Consider the following 23,122-nt stretch of genomic DNA (forward strand, 5'->3'; position numbering starts at 1 on the left):
GGGGGGAGGGGGAACTGGAGGAAGGCAGTCAAAAGGAACAAACTTTCTGTTATAAGATAAAAAAGTACCAGGGATGTAATGTACAACATGATTAATAATAGTACTGCTGAATGTTACATATGAAAGTTGTGAAGAGAGTAAATCCTAAGAGTTCTCATCACGAGAAAAATAATTTTTTCCTGTTTCTTTAATTTTGTATCTATTGATGTTCACTAAATTTATTGTGAACACTAAATTTATTGTATGAAATAATCACTTCATGATATATGTAAGTTAAATCATTATGCTGTATGCCTTAAGCTTATACAGTGGTCTGTGTCCATTATCTCAATAAAACTGGGGAAAAAAAATCTTCTTGGTTCTACCTCTCAAGTTAATCTGCTCTACATTCCTACAGCAGTTATCAATCCAAACTATACCATGTCCCATTGGAAGTACCATACATCCACTCTTGCCCTGTTACAACCTATTCTCTACGTAGTAGCTAGAGGAATTTTTCAAAAATGCAAATCTATTACTGTACACTCTGGCTTACAAAAGGTCAGTGGCTTCCTATTCTACGTCAAATAAAATTCACTCTCCCTAACACCTTACCCAATACAGTACACTCTCCATTATTTGCTGAATAAATAAATGCTATTTCTAGGGTTTTTAATAAACAAATAAAACAAGAAAACTAATATCCTTTTCTTAGCAGTTCAAACACAAACATTTTCAAGTTTAGTTCCATCCTGCTTTGCTTTACTAACTCATTCCCTTTTGACTTCAGATTTAATAAAATAACTATTTTATAAGTCAGGAGACAAAATTATTGCATGTTTATGGAGTAAAACTAGTAATAATCAAATAATTTATTATTCTTAAATGTAAAAATGTGTTTATTCACAATCTTTGAGAAGTTACCATTCCTTCAAAAAATTCTTTATGAACAAAATACCAAGAAAAATTACAATAGTAGCTTATGCCAAACCAAAAATATACATCTGATGTATACAAACTTTAAAAAGCATAACACAGGCAATGTGCATATAGATTATCATTAAAGTATTTCCAATGACACAGCTACAACTTAAATTATGTTAAGACAGACATAAATTATAGCATTACCTAATATATATTTACATATTTAAAGTTCCTATTTACTTCCATGAGATAAAAAAGGAGACAAAACCACAGATGTCCATTGCCTTAGCAGTTCAAATATTGAAAGGGCCACATGATTTTTTAAAAGTACAGCAAGAACTTTAAGTTACTATTTATATCTGGACCTTCCTGTATTTTTGAGAACATGCACTGTCATTGTTCCAAGAAAAAGAAAGAAAAACACTAAGGAAAAATCAGAAAACAGTTTGCTTACTAAAATCATATTAAATCCTCAGCAAAATCAAGACAAGCAATTAGGGAGTGTCTTATATCCTAGGCCTTTTAAATTGAATAAACTTTAGAGAAAAGAAGTTAACTGTTTATCATAAAATTCAGTTGTATATATTGATTTACTTAGTTTCATCCCATTAAAGCACCTTGTATTACAAGGTAAAGAAAAGCTTAATAAAATCAATGGATTCTTTCATACCAGAAAGGATTTTATTTACTTTGAAATACCCGTATTACCTTTTTTTTTAGGTTTTCCTTTCTTAAACCATGCCCAGAGAATATGCTCTGTAAAATCTTTCTAAGACCATTCATTGAAATATAGAATTAAAAAAAAATGAAACCTAGAAATTTAATATATCAATTAACTTAAAGTCAATAGTCCATTAATAGTAGCATGTAAAAAGAAGTGAAAAACCTAAGTATATATATTTTCTTAAATATTACTTCTGATTACCAACTTAAGTGTCCAAACTCTGAAAGCTTATTTTAACATGTCATATCCATTGTTCAGACTGAATCAACATTATACTCGGATATGCAACAAAGGTAGAAAGAAACTGATACTTCAGCCTCTCTTTAGGGTCACCTACTCAAATTAATTGTGCTTACTATTAGATAATAAAATTTAAATAAGTCACAGGAATAAATAATGCTGGTAAAGGGAACACTATTCTAAATCTGAATCTGGCAGTCCCTCTTCATGCTCCCTTCATGTCCACTGAGAATTAACACAAAATGCCTTAATATTTTCACAGTTAGCTACTGAAATAGGGTTAAGAAAGCATTCAAAGTGAAATTGATAAAACTATTTTAAAAAGTGAAAATCTACAAATAGTAAACAGGAATGCTATAAAGAAAGAGCTAAAATAAATTTAATTAATAACATGACAGAAACATTGAACTGTTTTTGAAAAGCAGAAGGCAGATGATGAAATTGCACTTAATTCTGAAGCAATTCAGATACAGCCTATCATTCCTATTCCTTCTTAATAAGCATTTACATGGTTTCTTACCTCCCCTCTTACAAAAAGGCTCAGCACAACCATTTATACATTCTAGCTGGTTTTTGGTCATAACTGGTAAACAAGATCACACAATTTTACCCTATCGTTTTTGTTGATCTGCATCATATTGCTTTAGGCCAGAATCAGACAGTTCTAACACAGGATTTACAAACCCAGAATACTCGGAATTGCCATTATCATCCATTTCAGCACTGACGAAATCATTCTCCCACTCCAGCCCATTGGAATCATCAGAGGCTGATGTAGGATTACTTCCAGTCTTCTTGCTGCTATACTTAAGTGCTGCCTGGAGAATGTCTTCCTCTGTTTTGGACCGTTCTCTCACTGGAAGCATTCGATTCATTCCTATTATTTGGGCAGAGTTATTAGAAATTTCAGTGAAGATTTAAAAAGCTATACTAAAAGACAAACTATCAGACTTGATTTGTGAATTAACTTAAAGAGCCCATCCTGTGGAGGCCTTTTTAAGGGAAATGTTCGGGTGTAATCTGAGAGTGAACATTAATGTTCACTAAAGGACAGTTCTGATGGCAACACTGATCATCTAGTAAGATGAAATTTCTGAAGAGCATATATAAAGCAGAATCGATGGAGGACTTTAATTGCAATTAGTCTTACACAGCCAAATCAGTGTGTCTGCCAAAGCCCTTTCCAACCTAGATGACAATTTCATTTTCCAGAGATGATAATAACTCTAATAATGATAACAATATATACATTTCTAGTACTTACTAGGTTCCAGTTAATGTAGTCTGCACTTGACATCTATTAACTGACAATCCTCAACAATTCTATGAAGTTACATACAGTCCTATCATTATCCTCCACTCTGCAGTTGAGGAAACTAGGGCAGAAAGAGGAAAGTGATTGGCCCAAGGTCACACAGCTATACAAGTGGTGGGGTGAGAATCTGATACAACTCAGTTTGGCTCCAAAGTCTGTGCTCTTTTGCTATTCTGACTCTAGCATAAGAGCAGAGACGTTTCGAGGGAAAACTGTTCTAGATCTAATTCTAAACAGAAAGAAATTGGTCAGTAAAATTGAAAATATCAAAAATATTGGAAGAAAAAACTGTCATTTTGGCACAAGGAAGATAAGGAGGATAGAAAAGAAATTTGAATTTGCAAACGTAGAATCAACACTGGTAATAGAATTAAAAGCTTCCTTAGGAAAAGAGATTATAAGAGAATATCCCTAGAAACATTTAATAATTTAACATATCCTGAGCGTATAGAATCAGACCCTTCAATAACAAAAGAACATTTAAATCTATCGCCATTGTCTGTCACTACAAAAATCCGAGACTCAACCTGGCAAAGCAAGTTGTCCTTACAGACGTGATAAAAATTTGAGCTGGATATTAATATCATTTTGTGGATTGGTATTTAATTGAATAATACTATGTCTAAAGGAAGCTGGATTGGTTTCTAGTGGGCTCTGTCGTCTACCTAGTCTAGTTAAAAAATTCTGTTTTAATGACTTGAATGACCTCAAAAGTCACATTATCTACAAATTTGATTAGCATACAGTGAGACTGACAGAATCAAGGATTAAAAGACATGAAAGGCTTTATATCAAATTGAACAAGATGCTAAAATAAAAATAAATTAAAATCTGCTGATTGGGATCCAAATTCACAGTAACAAAAGTACAGGATTGGGGAAACAGTTTTTAGCTGAGAAGATTTTAAATTAATTGTAATCTTTGGTAAAATTATTAAAGTCCTCTGTATATCAGTTTCTTTATTGATAAAACAAATGGCTTAACTAGAAGATATCTAAGGTCTATTCCACTGCAAAATTCTGTGAAATATTTAATACTTACTACTTTTCTTAAAGTCCTATATTCTGTAACTGGTTTCTCTTTTTTTGATTACCTATTTCTTAAAATGAAAATAAAGACTTGGGCCTTATTCAGTGAAATGGCCTTAAAAAAATCCACATTTTAGCTATACTCTGGAGTACTTATAGCTATGTGCCATACTGTACACTGAGCGTTTTATATAAATTTTACTTAATCCTCATAATATTCATGATTTCATTTGTTCAAATATTTATTGACTGCCTATTATGTGCCAAGCAATTTTAGACCCTTAGTATACAACAGTGAATAATCATTCTTTAAAAGTAGGTTTATAATTTCCTTTTTATGATGAACAAACTGCAGCTTAGAGAGATTAAGAAATCTGTCTAAAGTATTACTGCTAGGAAGACATACTAGCTAAAATTCAAATTCATGTCTGTGTTATGGCTTTTATATTAGCAAAAAAAAAAAAAAAAAAAACAACCTAATTGCTTATTTATTATGAACTAAAAGTTAATTATATTTTGGCTTTAGGTGGTCCACAAGGGGGCAGTAATTTTTACTGAGTAAAATGAGCTAGATTACAAAAACCTTAAAATAAGAACATTTATTTTCTAAATCTCAAGAAACATTAAGAATTAAGCAACTTTCTAAAAAACTTACCAACAAATGATAATCACTAATACAATAAAAATCTAAGAAATTTTTACACTGATTTTTCAAGGCCTTGCATTCATTTCAGTTTAAATGAAGTAAAATATAAAGTACATTTCTATAAATTAACACAAATTAAATAAAAGTTTTCAGGTAAAATTGTGAATATAAAATACCTTCTTCATCTTCCCATTCTAGATCTAAAGATGTGCTGTCATCATTTCCACTAGTTGATTTAGTTTTGGTCATTAAATCACAACTGCTTTCTGTATTTGGTGTTAAAACTGTGGCATCTGATGAGAGTCCTAGAAAACACACCAAATAGAATTAAATGTGGTCATCTATACTCCTTTACCACAACCATTTATTTTGTGATAAATATCTCTTTCCAAATAACACTACTCCTTTTAACATCATAAAAAACAATTATTGAAATCACTGCATTAGTAAGTTTCTGTTAGAAACAGTATAACAGTATAAAGGGGTTTTCTCCCTTTCTCTCTTTTTATTTCTTTATTTTTTTAGTGGAGGTACTGGGCATAGAACCCAGGACCTTGTGCATGCTAACTAAGCATGCTCTCTACCACTGAGCTATACTCTCCCCATCTTTTCTTCTTCTTCTTCTGCTTCTTCTTTTTTTTTTTTACTTCTTTTCACATCTACCACAGTAAATATGCAAATTTAAATGAATTATAAACTTTCCAAATATGATAAACTCTAGGTAATATTTTTAACAGTCAATTACAAAAGGGAACAAAAACAAACAAACGAAAGTGATAAATGAAAATCAGTCTATATTTTCAAAAGGAACCACTACCATGCTTCCATTTCTGGGGAGCATAGTAGTTCTGACTTCTGAAACTTGGAGAAAACCGATTTAATCTTATAAACCAATTTGTAATAAGTAAAATAAGTATACTTTTTTTGTACCTATTCCCCTTTTCTAGGAGAAGGAGAGGTGAGATCAGAGTAGAAATGGAAAAAGGAGTGCTTGATTCCCTATATGTATCTACAGAAATGGCCTGAAATTTTTCTTAGCCCCAAACTCCTTTTAAAAAAGGAAAGATAAAATTGTGTAATTAAGGACTAGTTAAGTGACCTGTCTGGGCAACACAAATTGAAGGGTAGGAAGTTCTTCTCAAAAAAGCCAAGATCTCCAATTACCTGTGTAATGTGGCATAAAATAATCTTAAAACGTATACAGATATTTTAAAAGACTTACTACTACTGCGAAAAACTTCATATTGTGACTTTATATTTCTCAAACAAGATTCAAAGTCATCTTCTGGTCCTGAGCTGTAATAAAAGTGAAATAACTTTTCAATATATTCATAGTAGATACAATATAACTGCATGCTTAAGTTAATGATACCACTGTGGTTTGAAGGTCTATCCCACACAAATTCATAATTACCTTACAATTAGAATAATCTAACCAAAAGAGGTCTTAATTTCCTTAATGCTAGCAATAAACTGAAAATAATAAGTCGAAATCCAAAGCTTAGCCATAAGTCTAACTTTATAATTTACAATGATCTGAAGCATGAACAAGGTTCTTTGCATGAGTAGGAATCACGACTGGAAATGTGACACTGAAACATGTCTTCTAAAAAATGATCACACATAAACTTTATTGTAAGAAAAGACAGGGGCCAAAGAAAACAAACAACTAAGGCAGAAACAATTTATCCAAAGGCATTCAGTGTGCTATTGCATCATATTCTATATGAAAGATGTGACCACTCTTAAGAATGCAATAAAGTCAACTTAAATAAATGATCATTTTCCAATATAAAGAGAGCAAATATTCTTAGCATTCTTACAAGACAGTGTCTTTGATAAGTAGTAACATTTTCTACCACAAAGGGAAGAAATATGTTTTGTTATTTACCTTTGATATTCTCCACTGTTTGAAGAATGGTATCGCTGTACAACTCTCTGCCTTTCTTGCTTTGGAAACATAATACAATACAAAATCACTCTGTTGAAAAATTTTATTTTTTAAAACCATTCATGCAATGGCAAAAAGTATTCTTTTTCTAGTTTTTGGGAAAAAAAAAACCTTAAAAAGTTACTCTATTGAAGTCTTTTTCCTTAAATTTATCACTCTTTATTTCTATATCCTCTTATTTATGGGTAGAATTTCTCTCAACTTGCCAGTGTATAATCCTTAAGTGGTCAAAATATTCATAGTGTTATTAAAAAATAACTTTGAAATTAGTAGCAATAAAACAAAAGATCTAAAAGACCTGAGTTGTGACTCTGACAGTTACTAGCTGTATGTCCTTAGCATGTCCTTTATTTTCTGTTTCTTCATCTGTAAATTACAGATGGCCATAATACTGCCCTAGCAAATTCACAGGGCTATTGTGAAAATCAAATGAATTTGTATGTCTCTGTGTGTCTTTGTGTGTCAGTGCATGCTGTATAGACTGCTATATGTTCCTATATCAATATTTATTCAGGGAAGAAAACACTCAGATTCTGCATATGGAATGCTTTTAGTCTTTAAAAGGCAAGCAGTAAGAAAATTTATTATAATAAAAAGAGTTGTCTAAATTATAATTAAAGGAAAATACTTTTATTTCTTAGTAGAAGATGAGTTAATTTTTAAAGTTTCCCACTACTTAGAACTTACTAAAAAATAAAAATTAAAAAAGATACTCCCTCATATAATCTAATTAATCTGCTAAAATGCCAGAGAGAGAGAGAGAACACAGGTTCCATAGAAATCACACAGAAACACGATATTTGATTTTTCAGTTTCTCTAAGTTACGATAATTATTATGTGACATAATCCTTGTACTACTTCAGTTAACACTGCAGTGGAGTACACACAGGCAAAAGATGGAGGAGGATGCTAAGTAGAAAACTGGCAAAGCAGTACTTGAACTCTGGCTCTGTCATTTCTAGTTGTAGGATCTTAAGCAAGTTACTTAACATCTTTGTCTCTTGGTTTCATAATCTGTAAAATGGGTATTAAAACCACTATCTTCCTCCTCAGATTGCTGTGAGGATTAAACACAGTGAAATATGTAAACTAATCAGATCAGATTCTGACACTTAGCTAGGGCTCCATAAATGTCTGTTATTAATAGCTGTCTGGCATTATGATAATGCCATATTCAAATACGGCATGGTAAGGCATGATAAATCTGCTGTTTTCTCTGATAATATGTCAAGATTTCTCAAGACTCAAACTCCTAATCTCCCAAAGATACACATATGAAGATGAGAAATATACAGTATTCCTATGGGGCAAAATCACCCAGTTTATCCGATTCTAGGAAGTATAAGACTAGCAGTTCAAAAAATTGTTTAAAAAAAATTCACAAAAATAAACTTTAAAAAGCTGTAGAAATTATATTTAAAGGTTAGTTTTGCAATGTTTCATCTAAGAATATATTTATTTTTCCAAAAGAGTACTGAATTCTGGAGAAGTAAATTTCATCTTTGGGATAATCAAGAACTAGCTTCCGCTAATTGAAAGCTAAATAGCATTCAGTATCAAGCATATAATTTGATGTTATTTCTAGCTGTTAAAGACCAACTAACATGTCTTCAAAATTCCTAGGAATATATAAATAAATACATTTGTTGTTAAATAAGAAGCCCTTGACTCTAGGGGAAAAAAGGTCCCAACTAAGATTTGTCAGAGAAAATCAGGAGAAAAGCAGCCCTAATGTGTGTTGGGGTCTTTTCCCCTCACCTCCAAGAGCTTTCGCTGCTTTGCTGCCCTGGCTGCTTCACGCTGTGCAGCGTATAAAGCTTCTTCTTCTAGTCTTAACTTCTCTTCTTGTAAGGCTAACTGTACATGAACAAAATAATAAGGATTAACAAAAATCAGAACCTGTCTAACTGCTCTAAAAATAAAATATTTCTATTTATAAAATAAAAAATAAATCATTAAAAAAATAATTGAGCTCTACAAAGCAAGACAGAATTGAAATTTTTGTGATTTCTCGTTTCAATTTCTCTTTTTACAAAATAACTCAAATGATATCAAACATTGCAGAATTCTTTAGAAGGTGAATTATAAAGTAGAGCATCTAATTTGCATAAATACAAACTGTTTCTAGCTTTAGAACATATAGTGATCTTCATTCTCAACAATTGTTCCAATGCCTATCACCTTGATTAGTTTAATGGTTTGGGCCCTCATAAGTTCAGGGTCTTTAATCACATCACTGTCTAACAGAGTGAAGCAAGCTTTCACAAAGTTCATTTAATACTGATGCACATGTGTCCTGAGTTCTATTACTATCAAGTTATTAAATTACTTCCAAATTTAAGTTCTTGCCATTCATAACAACATACAAACTGCTTTAGTAATAATCTATTGCATGTCAGATCAAACTTAAAAATCAAATTTCAACACAATTTTTTTCTTTAGCCTAACATTAGCATCTATTGTGTAGCTTAAGTTAATGCCGTTGAAATCACCAGCTGGTACTAAACAGACTATTTTTAAATGTACAATGGGATATAATTAACTCCATTTAGTTTAGAAAATGGCAAAACTATAATTACAGGCCATTTCTGTAAATACGTTAAAGTAAATATAACATTTAAGATCATCAGAAGTACTTGGTTCACTTACTAAGAATAGATAAATACAAGACAAACAAAGAGATTAAAAAAAAAGACGACTTATTGTGAAACAGAGTAATTTTTTAGTTAGTTTTAAATACAAAGGTGCATGTATCTTGCCAGAGTCCTTACTTGTGAACTCAGAAATTACTTAGAGAAGAATGTATTCTCTTCACTTATTGACAGCATATGATTTCTGATAAATTAAACCAAACTAAAACAAATTATTATAGGCCGGAATAATTTTTTTCACTTTTAAGTAATTTTCATCTCTGTATATCTAAATATAGGTCCAATGACTATTCATATGCAATATATTATTTAATGACACCTTTCCTCTGTAAATATAGAGATTTTAAGATAACATATACTTAAGCAACATAAGACTATTCACCTCTTTTTGGATCTTCATATCAAGATCTTTCTGTTTTTCAACAATAGAATCATAATGCTTCTCTCTTAGGTCAACAATTTCTTCCTTGGTAAGAGGCCTACAGAGGAAAATGAGGGAGAAAAGGAAAAAAAAAAAAAAAGCACTGATGAGCCCACGTCTAAATAAAGCACTCATAAAATCAATGAAATTCTGAAATTTTACTGTCAAAAATGTATTAGAGCAATTTGATGCGATGATTTCAATTCTTAGAGTAAAAAAGCATACATTCTAATGCTAATTACAATTTGGTACATGAGCTGAATAAGATGATATACCATCAGAGTACTTTTTAGCAAAACATTCACCTCCATTTACCTTTACTTTGGCTCTGTTTCAGCCATCTGACCATATCCCAAAATGTTCATCATAAAATACAAACTTTTGTACGCTACGCTGACCTCAGCCCCTGTATCATTCTGGGACTCTCGGCTCTCATACTCACTCCCCTCCTATTTATTCTGCTCAACCCCTCTGGTCACCCCAGGCCCTTGATCCTTCCATTTTCTCCCAGTAGTCTATCTGGCCTCACTTCACTTATAACCAGTGGGGACTCCATGGCAAATCTGAAGTACTCTCTTACCTGCATACTCACCTTCTTGCGTGCCTATCATTATGCCTTATTCACCCAGATTACTCACTCTCTGACCTTGGATCATGACTAACCCTTTCTGCTCAGAGATGCTAAAGAAAATCCAACATCTATTGGCCCTCAGCCCCTAGCAATAAACCTTTACTTACACATAACTCCCTCTTATATCTTATGCTAACTACTTCAAAACCTTCACATACACACTCCTTAAATTATCATTAGAACTCCTTTCTCTTAGAAGTCAATATCACCCCACTTTGAGACATGTCTCTAACCATCAAATTCCTCATCTTCTTGCCAGTTCTCCTCTTATCTAAGTCTATCCTCTTTCCTCTAAAGAGGTAGCATTTTTTAACTTGTTCAAGGTCGCCACTGCCATACTTGTACTTGACTTATTTATCACTGGTGTCACCTCACCCCACCCCACCCCACCCCAGGGAATTCTGTGGGACACTGCTCCATCAATTAGGGCCTCTCTTTCATCTTTAGTCTACCCTTTTTGTCTGTTTTCACCTCTCTTCATTGAAGAAAGGAAGAAGGAAAGAAAAACTTTAACTTGACCTGTATCTATTTCTAACTACTGCTCCTTCTCCTTCCCATTTCAGCCAAAATTTCTGAAATCAAAAGTTTATTGATAGCACATCTAGCACTTACTATGTGTCAAGTTCTCATCTATGTGCTTTACACATATTACTAATTTTAATTCTCACAAAAACCCTGTAAGGTAGATATAAGGGTCATATATATGAGGGAAATGAGACAAAGACAGGTTAAGATTAAGTCCTAGTAAGTCATATAGTATGTGGCAAAGCTAGAATTTGAACCCAAGTAGTCTAGGTCCTTGCTCTTAACTACTGTGTTTCCTTTACGTTCTGTGTCCTTACTTCCTATTCTCTCATTAACTCCTGACAGTCTGCCTCTGCTTTCATCAGTCTGATAACTTAAGCAAGGGTAATCAATGGCTTCTATGTTGCCAAATACAATAGACAGTTTTAAGTTCTTATTTTATTACTCTAGTTTCATGTGCCAGTGTTGACCCTTCCCCCCATTCTATCTGTCTGTCAGTCTGTCTTCTATCCTTGGCTTTCCATGCTTTACTGATCCTTCTTTATGCGCCCACTGCTTCTTGGTTATCTTCTGACTCCTCTTCTAGGGTCTGCCTATTCAATCCTCAGATCACAGCTCTCTCTCCAAGCTCCAACCACCCCACTTTCTCCTCTTCCCCAACCTCAGGTCTTGAAAATTATCATGGTTTTAACCAGCCATGTATAAGGTAATGTCACCTACTTTTGTTCCTCTAGCCCTAACTTCTGCCTAGGGTTTTGTTTTTATTTCTTGTGCTTTTAGTTTTTTGAGGTATTACTTACATAAGATTAAAAAAAAAAAAAACATGATTAGTAAACAAGTTTTAGAATGTCATAAGGAAAGAAAAGGGGGATAAAGTTTTAAAAAATTCAAAGAAATGTATTTATCGATATTAGATAGTTTTTTAAAAATAAAATATGCATAAGTTCAATAGGAAAGCACTTAGGTAGGCACATATGTATATTAAATTCTTCCATGTTCAAAACAATCTTTTGAGATATGTTAACACTTGCCTCAATCTTATAGAAAGAGAAAACCAAGGTCCTAAAATATAAACTGTTTAATGCCTCAAAGCAAGCAAATGTCAGAGCCTGGATTCTTAGAAAGCTTCTTACAGTTCACATAGAAGTTGTTTTTAAAAAAATTTTTAAAAAGCCTTACCTATGACTGCTTCCTGGGCTTTCCCCCTGTACAAAAATTAATTAAACAATTAAACAAATTTCACTAACTGAATTCTATTTAAGGCAAGCCAATAAAATTTTTACTTAAGATATTTTCTGCTTATCTGTTTTATCATAAGAAATTTCATTATTAAAAGTTTTTTAAACAAAAAGCTTTAACATTTTACCTCTTCTCAAAGGCAAAATTCAGTTTAATATCTACCTTAATTATATAACAACCAATTCCTGGACATTTCCTAATTTTTTATAATAAATATTTACTCTATGCCAAATGAACGTCTGGGGTCAAGATGACTAGACAACATACTCTCTATGCACTCAACATTTACAACCGATCTTCATTATTCACAGATTCTGTATATGCAAATTCACCTATGAGCTAAAATTTATTTTCAATATCAAAACCATTACTCCCTGCACTTCTGTGGTCATTCATAAACTTGCACAGAGCAGCAAAAATCTGAGTTGCCTAATGTATACATGCCCACTTGAGGTGGAAGGTGATGCTCTGCCTTGTTTCAGCACTCATACTGTGCCTTCTCTGTAGTCTATTCAGTGTCAGTTTTTTGCATTTTTGTGCTATTTTTATTGGTGATTTTGCTGTTTAAAATGACCCTCATGTGTAGTACTGAAGTGTTATCTATTGTTCCTCATTACAAGGTGTGACATACCTTATAGAGAAAATATGTGTGTTACATAAACTTCATTCAGGCATGAATTTTTAGTGCTGTTGGTAGTGAATTCGAGGTTAATGACTCAGGGGGGAGGGTACAGCTTAGTAGTAGAGTGCATGCTTAGCATGCACAAAGTCCTGGGTTCAATCTCTAGTACAAATAAACCTAATTATCCCCCCACCCCTAACAAAATAAAATTTAAAAAAAACTTAATGAATCAATAATATACATTAAAATAAGGTATCAAAGAGAAACATAAAACAAGGTTATATATTTGATCAGCTGACGAAAATGTTGTGACCAGAAGCCTGTAGGAACCTAACCTGTATTTCCCCTAGGAGTAACGTTTCAGTATTCACTAATTCAGCATTCAGCAACTTTATAGAATGTAACTACCACAAATAATGAGAATCAACTGTTTTGTCCTCTTTCACAGGATTATAGCATTTTACCCATAGTTTTTTTCCTTCAAAACAAAACCTAAATACTTTCGAGTGATTTGAATTTATGTACACATTTAAGCTATTCACATCTCACAGTTAAAATATATGACTAAACAACAGCAGAAATAAAATTCCACCAAATGATCCAAATTAACTTAGGAAAAAGCTCTACGATACAGGATATGACTTTCGATTAAACCAAACACTATGACATGAAGAGAAAAAGACTGGTTAGCAAAAACAAACACAAACAAAAAACTTAAGCAAACAAAACGTACCTTAGGAAAACACACTGAACCACAAATTCTTTTAAAAGCAGTATGATGCAGGGATGAAGGCTGAAGGTTGACAGAACTCTGACATTTAGTACTAGCCAGAAACTTTAAAAATATGTTAAGAGTTTGTTTTAAAAAATAGAATTAAAGTAACCTTTGAAAGGGGAATAAACTAAATAAACATTAAAATATTTGGGAGAAATTCACTGGGAAAACAAAAGGCTAAGACAGTTTCCCAAATGTGTTCTACCAGATAATAAATATGCATTACTATTTAAAAACAGATTTATACCCAAATTAATTTGGGAAATGCTAAATTGAACAAGTTTAAATAATTTTCTTTAACAGTTCTCAGAACCTTTAATATGATAATTTACACTCTGAGACTAGCATTCTGTACACACTCTGGGCGCTTGGCTAAAGAATAATTTAAATTTGGTTTGGTACATTTTCTTCTTTCCTTAAAAAACAAAAATGATGGGGAAAAAAAAGCTTGTAGTATTCTTCTAATCAAATTTACTTTAGAGATGTGGAAAGTAGGCCCAAAGAAGTTTAAGTAATTTGCACAAACGCATCTAACAGTTCAGTGAAGCTGGAAATTAACATAGAAACTAAAACTCTTATAACTATGCCAGTGCATAAAAAATACATACCATATGTCACTAATTCTAAAATGCACTTTTTTTTCCATTTTAACATTTCTGTATTTGGGATGCATCTTAAAACAGATTTTTAGATGAAGTGAAATGTAAAAATCAACAAAAAGAATAAATGATAAAAAAGATAATCGCTAAAGTCAGAAAGTGATCATAGAACAAACATGAATAAATTTCACCCTCAGAAATCTATGAAAATTATAGTTAAAGAATGGGTTTACTCTGGATTGTTGAGGAATTTTACCTACTTAATGGCAAGAGGTTAGAAATATCTTTTAAAAAGTTCTTCAGGTTCTGTAGAATGCTTTAAAAACCTGTTTTTTAATATATATATATGATATAATATATAATTGATATATGAAACTATACATAGTATATTAGTTTTATATGTTATATAGTAGAAAAATCTGAATTATTTGTTAATATAAATTAGTAAAAGAAACTAAAAAGTAAAACTAAACACTAAAAATTCTAAAATAAAAATAAAAAATTTTAAAAATGATTGTTAGAACTAACAAAAACAAATATAAATTTTCTACTTATGTGAAAATACTTACTTCATCACTTTCTACTAGATTCTCAAACTGAAACAACAAGAAAGTAAGTGTTAGGATGAATCTTTGTCTAAAGTATCTATTTCACAAAAAATTTTAAGTCACTTTTTCATTTCAAAAATAATATACCTTTATATTTTTAAGATAAAGTATAAGTTATGTCTTTTTACACACTAGTCCATTTGATACATTTAACAGTTCTATAAGACAGCCAAGACGAGAATATACCATTTATGACTATATGAAAAAGAAAAAGAATTACAGCAATTTTCTACATAAATCAGAAACATAAACTAAAACTTTCACCTGAATTGAATATTTCATGGGTGTTTTAAACTCACACTGCCAGAATTTTTTACTTCACTTGAGTTTGGAAAAAATTATTTAATAAGAAGTCCCTCAAGAAACAGACTTAAAAAACACTCAAATAAGAATTTCTCTTGTAATATTTATATTTATTCATCTATTCATTCATATAACTATTTACTGAAAATCTACTAGACGGTAGATGCTAATCCCCAGTGCAGTGTCCTTCTAGGGATAGGAATGTAAACAATTTGATCATGAAGGGATGAATGTCATGTCAAATGACCAAATGAAAGTCATTACTATTAAATTATATTATTAAAATATTTATACTTCAAATAATTTGACAAATAACCACTTGAAAGAATGGAAAATTGTTCTATTTTAATATTGTTTCGTTGTTTAAAGATCAAGAAAACAATGAATTCAAAAGGCTTAGAAAATACAAGACTCTAAAGCGATGACTTAAAAGTGCTTAAAATTATTATCTTGAACATATATTTTGTGCTGGTTTGTAATCTGTTTTAAAAAAAGAATTCTTGGTTTATATGCTTCTTTATTTAAGACAGAATGCAGTTTTGGACTGGCTGTAGGTTCTGCCACTTACAGGTTGTGTAATATAGTCCAATTTCTTCACCTGTCTAAGCCTCTAATTATCGCTGATAAAGTGGGGTGACTGCTACCTGTTTAACAGAATTGTAGTAAAAATTGTACATTCATAAACTGTATGATAAAATAGCTGGTACATAGTTGGGACTGAGTAAGTGGTAGACTCTATCATTATGTCCTTATATACAAAGAATAAGCAACTCAGAGTTTCATACAGTGGAGTTGCAGAAAAATCAACTAGCTGCTTTGATTCTGGCACACCTCAACTAGCAGGTCAGTGACCTGTCTCTAGAATCACTGTCTACAGAGCCACTATAACTGATAGAAGAGTACCCTCTGCCTCAGTTGTGTAGGGCAGAAAAAAGGCGAAAACAAAACACTACTTCTTAAAGTAGAAAGAGCAATTCTATTAGAAGAACAGGACCTTAATCTTTTGCAAGATGATTCTCCCTATTCACTGTTCCCAATGCTTTCCCTGTTCACTAGCATCAACAATATTGAAGTATATGAAAATTTAGTACCATACTAAATTTAGGTCCAGGCCTTTCTCCCTTAAGAACAACAACAACAAATGTCCTTCCTGTCCTTCTGACAGTACTTTTGTCCAATCAGATTCACGACTCTGCTTACCTCTATAGTTAAGTGCTCACCTCTTGAGCATGTTCTAAAATACTTGGATCTGGGAAGAAAAACAGAAAAACAACTTTAAAAATCACAATTAATCCTAAAACTGAGTTAATATCATGGCATAAAACATTTCCTCAAATTCACTAATATGCAGTATCTTATATTTGAAAAAAGAAACCACCACACTTACCTAACAATATAAATAGTCCAGATTTTTTAACTTAGTTATGGATTTAAGTGTTTGGTCAACCAATATTTTTCTACTGGTCCTAATATTTACTAAAACTGTAATAATAAATTAACTTACTATATTTACCACATGGAACAGAATATAATTAAATTTAAGTTTATCTCATTATTTTTACTGTATCAAGAAAAGTAACTTGCTAAAATATTGGTGTGTTAAATAATGTATAAGAGTATGCTCCCAATTTTGTTAAACATTTGCAAAACAACAAAAATCTAAAAAGATACATGCAATATATTAAGAGTGGTTAGATAGTCGGATCATGTTTATACAAAGCTTAGGTGCTTTTTGTTCTCTTCTCACGTCTGCACTAATAAAAGAAAAAGAAAATCAATGCACATATACACTAGCCAAATAATTCATTACATTAATTTTTCCAACTAGGGTCCAATATTAACTTTAGTTTTAATTTCTCCTCACAATGTATATATGTATCAAATCACCATGATGTACACTTTAAATATCTTACAACTTTGTAGCTTATACCTCAGTAAAGCTAACATTAAAAAATTCTAATCACTCTTTTCTGCTCCTACTAGTGAAACCTACATGTAGTCAAGTAAGCATCTCCTTTGTTATACTCGCTCCAAAGATTTGACCACACTCTATTATAAACTATATGTCCTCTAACTAATATAGTATGAAAGCTGGTTTGGGACACAGCCACTCAAACCCCTGTACTACTGGAGTGTTAGGAGGTAAGACTTTCACTTACAATGTGGATCTTGTTATTGCTGCCTAAATTGATGACAGAGAGACTCTCCATCCTCTCACAGGGAACCAAAATTACACTGAGTTCCTAATGTATCAGGATTCTTGGACAGAAAGTACCCCTTTAAGAGATGGTAAGAATCCTGGGGTTAGGAGAGATCAGAATGCTTTGTGAGTATTATGTATGTATGTGCGTGCAGAAGAAGCAGACAGATTTAGTAAAAGAGAATGCCATGTTACCAAAACTAAATTTTTTTATCATAAAGAATTTTAAAAAAGCAATGAAATTAAAGGTGCTATTTTTCCTGGTACAATCTTTATTTGCTAACAGATATAACGCAGTTTTATTGACCATTAAGAGATCATAGGTAAAAAGCAGAACATTTGGTATTGCCATTCCACAGATCTATTGATTCATGTAACATATCCAGTATAAATACCTTTAATTCTCTAAGCAACTAGTGCCTGCATCCTTCTAATCTTCCCCATTTCTCAAATAAAAACAGAAATGAGTTTAGCTTTCTAGTAGCACTGTGTTCTGACATTAGGATTTATGCTTAAAGTACTATATGCTCTCTCCCAGCAACCATCTCTCTCTTCCCTGAATGAAAAATCTGTTTCTGATTAATCTATTTCCTCTTCTAGGCTTACTGAGTGATTTAACCGAATAGTAGAATAAAGTTCAGTAATACTAAGTATCACAGTATAGGCCATCAAGTGTGACTTCACTGCTGAAGCAAAGTCTAAAGTTAAGACTGTATAAACCCAAGGAAGTAACTATTGCACTACACTTACATTAGATGGCAGAATACTGTGTTCTGTTCTAATTATTCATAGACATATAGCTAACTTTAGTAGAAGCCCAAAGTGTTGGCTATTGTAAATGTCTCCCTTTTTTGTCCCCTTTATTCACATCTAACTATTGTGAGGATGTTCATGCTCTTGAACGACTCTCTCTGATTATCTGACCAACCTAGACCATAGCTATCCCCCAGACCTCATTTGAATGGCTCAGAGTTATATGGAAACTGAGTAGAGAGACAGAGTATTCTCCTGAGAGCTCTAGGAAGGTGCTAAGGGTTAGGGTTCTGACAATCTGCAGAGAGTATTGAAATCGATTGAGAGAGTGTTTTTTTTTTAAGTGTTCTCACAGTATTGAAGTCATCCCTAAGGACCAGTTACACCCCTGCTCTGCTCTGCCCATAGTTTGCTTAGTACTTGAGAAACCTAGTACCCTTATAAAAAATTCCACCTTTTGCCTAAGATAGTTTAATCTGGGTTTCTGTCCCTATAATCAAGGTCCTGAGTAATAAATAAACATGAGTCTAAGTGATAGAATGACAAAAAAGAAAATTAAGAAATAGTAATATATATAAATATAATAATAGGTAAACAGAAAAGCATAATAAGTTTGGGGAAAAATTCAAGCTTTCTTTTAAGACAGATTAAATTCAGACCTTATTATTCACAAAGGGCATATACTGACTCCTAACACCACAAATGCTAAGATTATATTGATAGATTAAAGTAAATAAATACTCAATTTGGCAAACTCAGGGGCTGTATCCTGGAATTTATCTGAAAAGAAAATGAGAAATATTGTGGTACATATTTGAGAAGTAATTAGAAAGCCAATTGTTTGAAAGTCTCATTTCATATTTCAGAGAGCTTTCTCATTAGTAAATGAAAGAAACTGAAATTAAAATCTTTCTATATTATTGGATGCCTAAAAGCCTAACACATTTAGAATATAACTTTTTCAGTGTTTCTGGTTATAAACTGTCTTGATATTTTGTGTTTTCTGACTCACAGTTTTGTTCTAGAATGAGGAGTGAGGCTCTTGGCAATCCTTTATTACTTCTAGGTAAGGATGAGAATACAAGTGGAACAACTTAAGAGAGAAAAGGAGATACTTATCTATTAAATGTGGCCTCAAGTGTTTATATTTTTATTTCATAAGTACTTATTGAGTAGGTACTAAGTGCCTGGCACTGTTCTAGGTGCTGACAATACAACTGTCAATAAAACAGATAAAGACTGCCACCTTGCAGCTAACACTCTTGGGGATGAATGACAACAAGCAAGCAGATAAATGCATCAGATGGTGGGATATGCTATGAAAAAACAAGTATCTCAAAGTAAGTGAGGATAGTGACTGGGAAAGGGAGGTTATTTTATATGGAGTGGTCAGGGCAGCCCTTTCTGTTAAAGCAAAATTAGAACAAAGACCTGCAAGGCAATGAGGAAGCCAGTCAACTAGATATCGGGAAGAAAAGAATTATAAGCAGAGGAAAAACACAAAAGCTCTGAGGCAAAACTGTGCTTGGCATATTCTAAGAAAGTAGGGGGCCTGAACAGCTGCAGTGGAGGAGAAAGGGAGATAAGATCTGAGAAAGAGCCAGAGTCAGACCACAGGCCAGGCCATGGGAAAGATTTTAGGTTTTATTCTCAATTAGATGAGAATTCACAAATATTTGTCTTTGGCGTTCACTTTTTCCCTGATTATCTTTTTTTATACATGATTTGTTCAAATCAGATTTCAAACAAGGTTTACACACTGCAGTTACCTGTTAGGCCTCTTAACGTCTGTAACAGCCCTCCTCCCTGCACCATTACCTTTTATCATGCCATTGATTTGTTAGAGAAATCATGTCACTTGTCCTGTAGAATTTCTTACTTCCTAGATCACTTCCTAGTATTTTTCCTCTTGGTGTTGTTTAAATGTTTCCTCTATCCTCTGTGCTGGTAATCTGATTTAAAAGCTTGATTATATTGAGTGCAATTTTTTAAGGCAAGAACCCTTTATATGTGGTATGTGCTACTTAATCAAATTACAAGGAGTTTTATTTTTGTCTGCCTCACTTTTGCTGACACTGAGAATGATCCATAGGTTCAGGTATTGTTAGCCTAACGCATCCATTAGAAAGCTTCCCACCAACATTTTACTAAACGGTTTCAACATCCGTTGATAAATCATTTTCAGCTCTATTATTTCATTAGAAGGTAAAAAATCATTATTTTTTATTTCTATCATTCTTTAAGAATTTATTAGCTATATAAAAACTTCATTGGAAGATCCTGAATAGATGATCTGCCATAAGTTTTAAGAAGTCTAATTAGGAATCTATCATAATACTATAGCAGAAAAATGATGGTAGCTTGGATGACGAAACTGAAGTTATGAGAAGTAGTTCTGAAGAAAAGGTTGACAATTTGCTAATATATTAGCTGTAAGAGTGTATGTAAAAAGGAAAAATCAAGGATGCTCCTAACTTTTTGGCCTGAACAACTAGAATGGAGTTGCCATTTAGTGAGATGAAGGAATCTGGGAAAGGAGCACGTTTATGGTTTTAGGTGCTCTGAACTTGACATCCATATATTGAGTCTAGATTAGGGTTCTCTATTCAAATTCTAAGCCTAGAAACATTAACATCCGTCCAAAACCTCCTTTAGAGTACTTTCTATAATTAACCTTGTGGCTACTTCTCAATCTCAGATCAGTAAAAACACTACTGTTTTCTTTCTTGCTTCAAACCCAGGAAATTCATCTTGTTTTCTTTTCCTATCCCAAGGAAGAATGGCTGCAAAGATGCAATGTCAGCAATCTCTCCCCTCCCATACATATGCTTCATGTTCTCACCAAAACATACACATACCTATTGCTTTTAAGGATTTTACTTCTAATCACTATGGAAAAATAGAAGTATAGCCTATTCCCGGGAGAGAAAGGAAGAGTGAGTTATCCCTCAATAAGGGATAGTTATCCCTCAATAAGGGATATCTCTCAATAAGTTAGACATATAGGGAAAAAATTAAAACTATAAAAGCAATGCAGAATGGATCAGTTACCTTGATAAGCTGGGTCACCTTAGGGGAATGAATGGCTCCTGGGTTTTAAGACTTAAAGGAAAGAGAGTAAGATGGCATCTAAAAGAAGAATGTGTTGAGAAAATGGAAGACCAAAAACCACAGAAACGAATATTAGCAGGGTTCATCCAAAGCCTATCTGCAGAAGGGTCCTGGTTCAAGGAACTGAGCTGTCTGACCCAGTGGCAGGTACTGCTCCAAGGGGATGAGTTATTTGAATTGTAAAACTAAACTTCTTCTGAATTTATATTCACTAAGCACCTCTACCCTCTTATTCCTCTCATCCATTAAAATTCTATCACGCTATTGCAGCAATTCAGTCACATCTTCAAACTGTACTTCTAATTCTGGTCCTCTTGTTATTTCCACTGTCTCAGCAGTTACATTCTCCACTGAAGTCTTAAACTCCTCAAGGTCATCCATTAGGGTTGGAATCAACTGCTTCCAAACTGCTGATAATGTTGATATTTTGACCTCTTCTGATGAATCATGAATGTTCTTAATGACATCTAGGGTGAATCCTTTCCAGAATGCTTTAAATTTACCTTTCCCAGATCCATCTGAGGAATCACTATCTTTGGCAGCTATTGCCTTACATAATGTATTTCTTAAATAGTAAGACCTGAAAGCCGAAATTACAACTTGATCCATGGGCTGCAGAATGGATGTTGTGTTACTAGGTATGAAAACAATATTAATCTTGTTGTACATCTCCATCAGAGCTCTTGGGTGACCAGGTGCATTGTTGATGAGCAGTCATATTTTGAAAGGAATCTTTTTTTAATGATCAGTAGGTCTTAAGAGTGGGCTCAAAATATTCAGTAAACCATGTTGTAAACAGATGTGTTGTCATCCAGGCTTTGTTGTTCCATTTATAGAGCCCAGGCAGAGTAGAATGAGCATAATTCTTAAGGGCCCTAGGATTTTTGGAATGGTAAATGAGCACTAGCTTCAACTTAGTCATCAGCTGCATTAGACACTAACAAAAGAGAGTCAGCCTGTCCTCTGAAGCTTTGAAGCCAGACATTTATTTCTCTCTAGCTATGGAAGTCCTACATGGCATCTTCTTCCAAGAGAAGGCTGTTTCATCTACATTGAAAATCTGTTGTTTAGTATAGTCACCTTCATTAATGATCTCTGGATAACTTGCTGCAGCTTCTACATCTGCACTTGCTGCTTTCCCCTGGACTTTTATGTTATGGAGATGGCATCTTTCCTTACACCTCATAAACCAACATCCGCTAGCTTAAAAATTCTCTTCTGTAGTTTTCTCACCTCTCTCAGCTTTTACAGAATTGAAGAGAGTTAAGAGTCTTGTTCTGGATTGGGTTTTGGCTTAAGGGAGTGTTGTGGCTGTTCTGATCTACCCAGACCACGCGAACTTTCTCCGTATCAGCAATGAAACTGTTTTTCCTTACCATTCATGTGTTCAGTGGAGTAGCACTTTTAATTTCCTTCAGGGACTTTTCTTTTGGATTCACAACTTGGCTAACTGACCCAAGAGGCCTAGCTTCCAGCATCTTGGTTTTTGACATGCCTTCCCCATGTGATTTTTCATCCTTTGCTCTTCCATAAAAATTGGTGTAATCAGCCGGTTAAGTTCAGTCCAACTGCTGGAACTGCACTGAATTCAGATCTTTCTGTCTATGAACATGGTATTGTCCTCCAATTATTTAGTTTTTTTTTTTAACTGTTGTTTTGGTCTTATACATCTATCATCGATTTATTCCTAGTTTTTTGTATTTTTAATTGCTTACACAGAAAGTAATTTTTAAAATATACATTATCTGTTTATTGCTGATATATAGGAACACAGTAAAATTTTAATACAAATAATAGATAGAATTTCACATTAAGAGATTAGGAAAAATATGTGATAATACCAAGCATTAGAAATGGAACAATGAAATCCCACTGT

The 23,122-nt window shown here is 32.9% G+C and overlaps 1 protein-coding gene across 2 annotated transcripts in view; it reads right to left on the bottom strand.

The window, feature by feature from the left end:
- Nucleotides 1–836: 836 nt before the first annotated feature.
- AP1AR (adaptor related protein complex 1 associated regulatory protein) overlaps nt 837–23,122 on the bottom strand; it is a 31,962-nt gene continuing 9,676 nt past the window's right edge. The window contains exons 2-10 of one of the 2 annotated variants that reach the window (XM_010981093.3): nt 16,383–16,431; nt 14,841–14,867; nt 12,216–12,241; nt 9,842–9,938; nt 8,567–8,665; nt 6,748–6,806; nt 6,079–6,152; nt 5,033–5,161; nt 837–2,744 (exon numbers count right to left, since the gene is read on the bottom strand). In XM_010981093.3, coding sequence (XP_010979395.1) covers nt 2,479–2,744; nt 5,033–5,161; nt 6,079–6,152; nt 6,748–6,806; nt 8,567–8,665; nt 9,842–9,938; nt 12,216–12,241; nt 14,841–14,867; nt 16,383–16,431 — 826 coding nt within the window. In that variant the 3' untranslated portion in view covers nt 837–2,478. The remainder of the gene's footprint in view (nt 2,745–5,032; nt 5,162–6,078; nt 6,153–6,747; nt 6,807–8,566; nt 8,666–9,841; nt 9,939–12,215; nt 12,242–14,840; nt 14,868–16,382; nt 16,432–23,122) is intronic. The other variant, XM_031467567.2, reaches the window with a different exon arrangement.

This window comes from Camelus dromedarius, chromosome 1, assembly GCF_036321535.1.
Source record: "Camelus dromedarius isolate mCamDro1 chromosome 1, mCamDro1.pat, whole genome shotgun sequence".
Classification (NCBI taxonomy): domain Eukaryota; kingdom Metazoa; phylum Chordata; class Mammalia; order Artiodactyla; family Camelidae; genus Camelus; species Camelus dromedarius.